The sequence below is a fragment of the Austrofundulus limnaeus genome, unplaced genomic scaffold (assembly GCF_001266775.1).
Source record: "Austrofundulus limnaeus strain Quisiro unplaced genomic scaffold, Austrofundulus_limnaeus-1.0 Scaffold1856, whole genome shotgun sequence".
Classification (NCBI taxonomy): Eukaryota; Metazoa; Chordata; class Actinopteri; order Cyprinodontiformes; family Rivulidae; genus Austrofundulus; species Austrofundulus limnaeus.
Window position 1 is genome coordinate 26,527 of NW_013954258.1, and position 1,484 is coordinate 28,010.

Consider the following 1,484-nt stretch of genomic DNA (forward strand, 5'->3'; position numbering starts at 1 on the left):
AGGGTCTGGGTTAGTCAGGGTCTGGGCCAGTCAGGGTCTGGGTTAGTCAGGGTCTGGGTCAGTCAGGGTCTGGACCAGTCAGGGTCTGGGTTAGTTAACATCTGGTTCAATCAGCTGATCAGGTGCAGGTAAAACAAACCTTGTTCAGGTGAGGAACTCATCAGCTCTTTGATCTTTGTTTACTCTGACCTCTGACCTTTGACCCCTCCTCCTCTGCAGGTCCAGCAGCCAATCAGAGCCTCTCTGACCTTTGACCCCTCCTGCTCTGCAGGTCCAGCAGCCAATCAGAGCCTCTCTGACCTTTGACCCCTCCTCCTCTGCAGGTCCAGCAGCTAAGTCGAAGTACGTGAGCTACGGCGACGTGGTGATCTAACTCCGCCCCTTCAGGACTGGCTGCAGAGACGTCTGGTCTCCAGATCTGGTCTTTGGGATCAGGAGGGAACTGAAGGACTGGGGTTTGGTTTCAGTTTTGTTCTCGTGTGTCTCTGCTCGGTCTGGAGCGGAGACAGAACCCTGCTGGACCTGATCCGGTCTGGTTTGGGGAGGAGGTGCTGCCGGCGGTGAGGACCAACATGGCTGTGGGATCAGCTGATGGTGGAGGCCCCACTTCCTGTCCTCTCTGGAAGTTCTCAGTCCTTCCTGTCGACCCGTTTCTTGTTCTTCATGCTTTGATCTTTGGTCCAGATGGACCTCCTGAAAGGACCGGTTCTGTTTCTGTGTTTTGAAGCCATATTCTGGGACAGATCTGGGTCTGTGGTGCCGCCTGGACCGGACTGTTATCACTGAGAGGAGGCCCATAAATGGAGGATCTTTGAAAGCCTGGGGGAGCAGAGGGTCCCGTTCTGGACCCACCTGCTCCAGGTCTCTGTTGACGCTGCATGTTTCACCGGGTTTGGATCGGACTCTGAGGGACCTGCAGATCCATGATCCTCTGGGGTCTGTGCTTCATGAAAGAATGAAACAGGAAGTAGCTGTCCTGCTGTAACAGTGTTGTCTGTTTACATCCTGTCAGGTTTTTCACAATAAAAGCTTCTGTTTGCAGTGTTTCCTGTCCGTCCCACATCCATGGCCGTCTGTTTGTGGTTCTTTGTGTTTGTGACAGGTTCCAGGAGTGAAAAGGGTCTAACTGTGCCTGTTCTGCATGTGAGTCAGACCTGATGACTCAGGAGGACTGAGGGGGTCCGTTTGTCAGGGTTAGGGTCTTATTGTGAGCCTGCAGGTCTGTGACACGAAGCAGGTCTGAAACTGGGAGCTTTTCCTCTCCTGAAGCTAAAAACAACTTTTCAGAAGAAAAGATTTCAGCTGCTGAGCTGAATAAAGCTGTGAAGAGCTGAGAATCCTTTAAAGACCCGAACAGAACAAAACGCAGTAAATAAATCTTCAGGTTGTTGTGTGATGAACAGAACCGGGTCAGTTGGACCTGTTTGGTACCACAGACCTCAGGTTGGACCCGGTGGTTTAGTTGATGTTCGGCTGTTTGAGGT

The 1,484-nt window shown here is 52.2% G+C and overlaps 1 protein-coding gene across 1 annotated transcript in view; it reads left to right on the top strand.

The window, feature by feature from the left end:
• LOC106536518 (metabotropic glutamate receptor 7) overlaps positions 1-1,046 on the top strand; it is a gene marked incomplete at its 5' end in the record, with an annotated part of 23,286 nt that extends 22,240 nt beyond the window's left edge. Inside the window, 1 exon segment of the mRNA XM_014033813.1 lies at positions 324-1,046. Within this exon segment, the coding sequence (XP_013889267.1) occupies positions 324-373 (50 nt within the window).
• Positions 1,047-1,484: the final 438 nt, after the last annotated feature.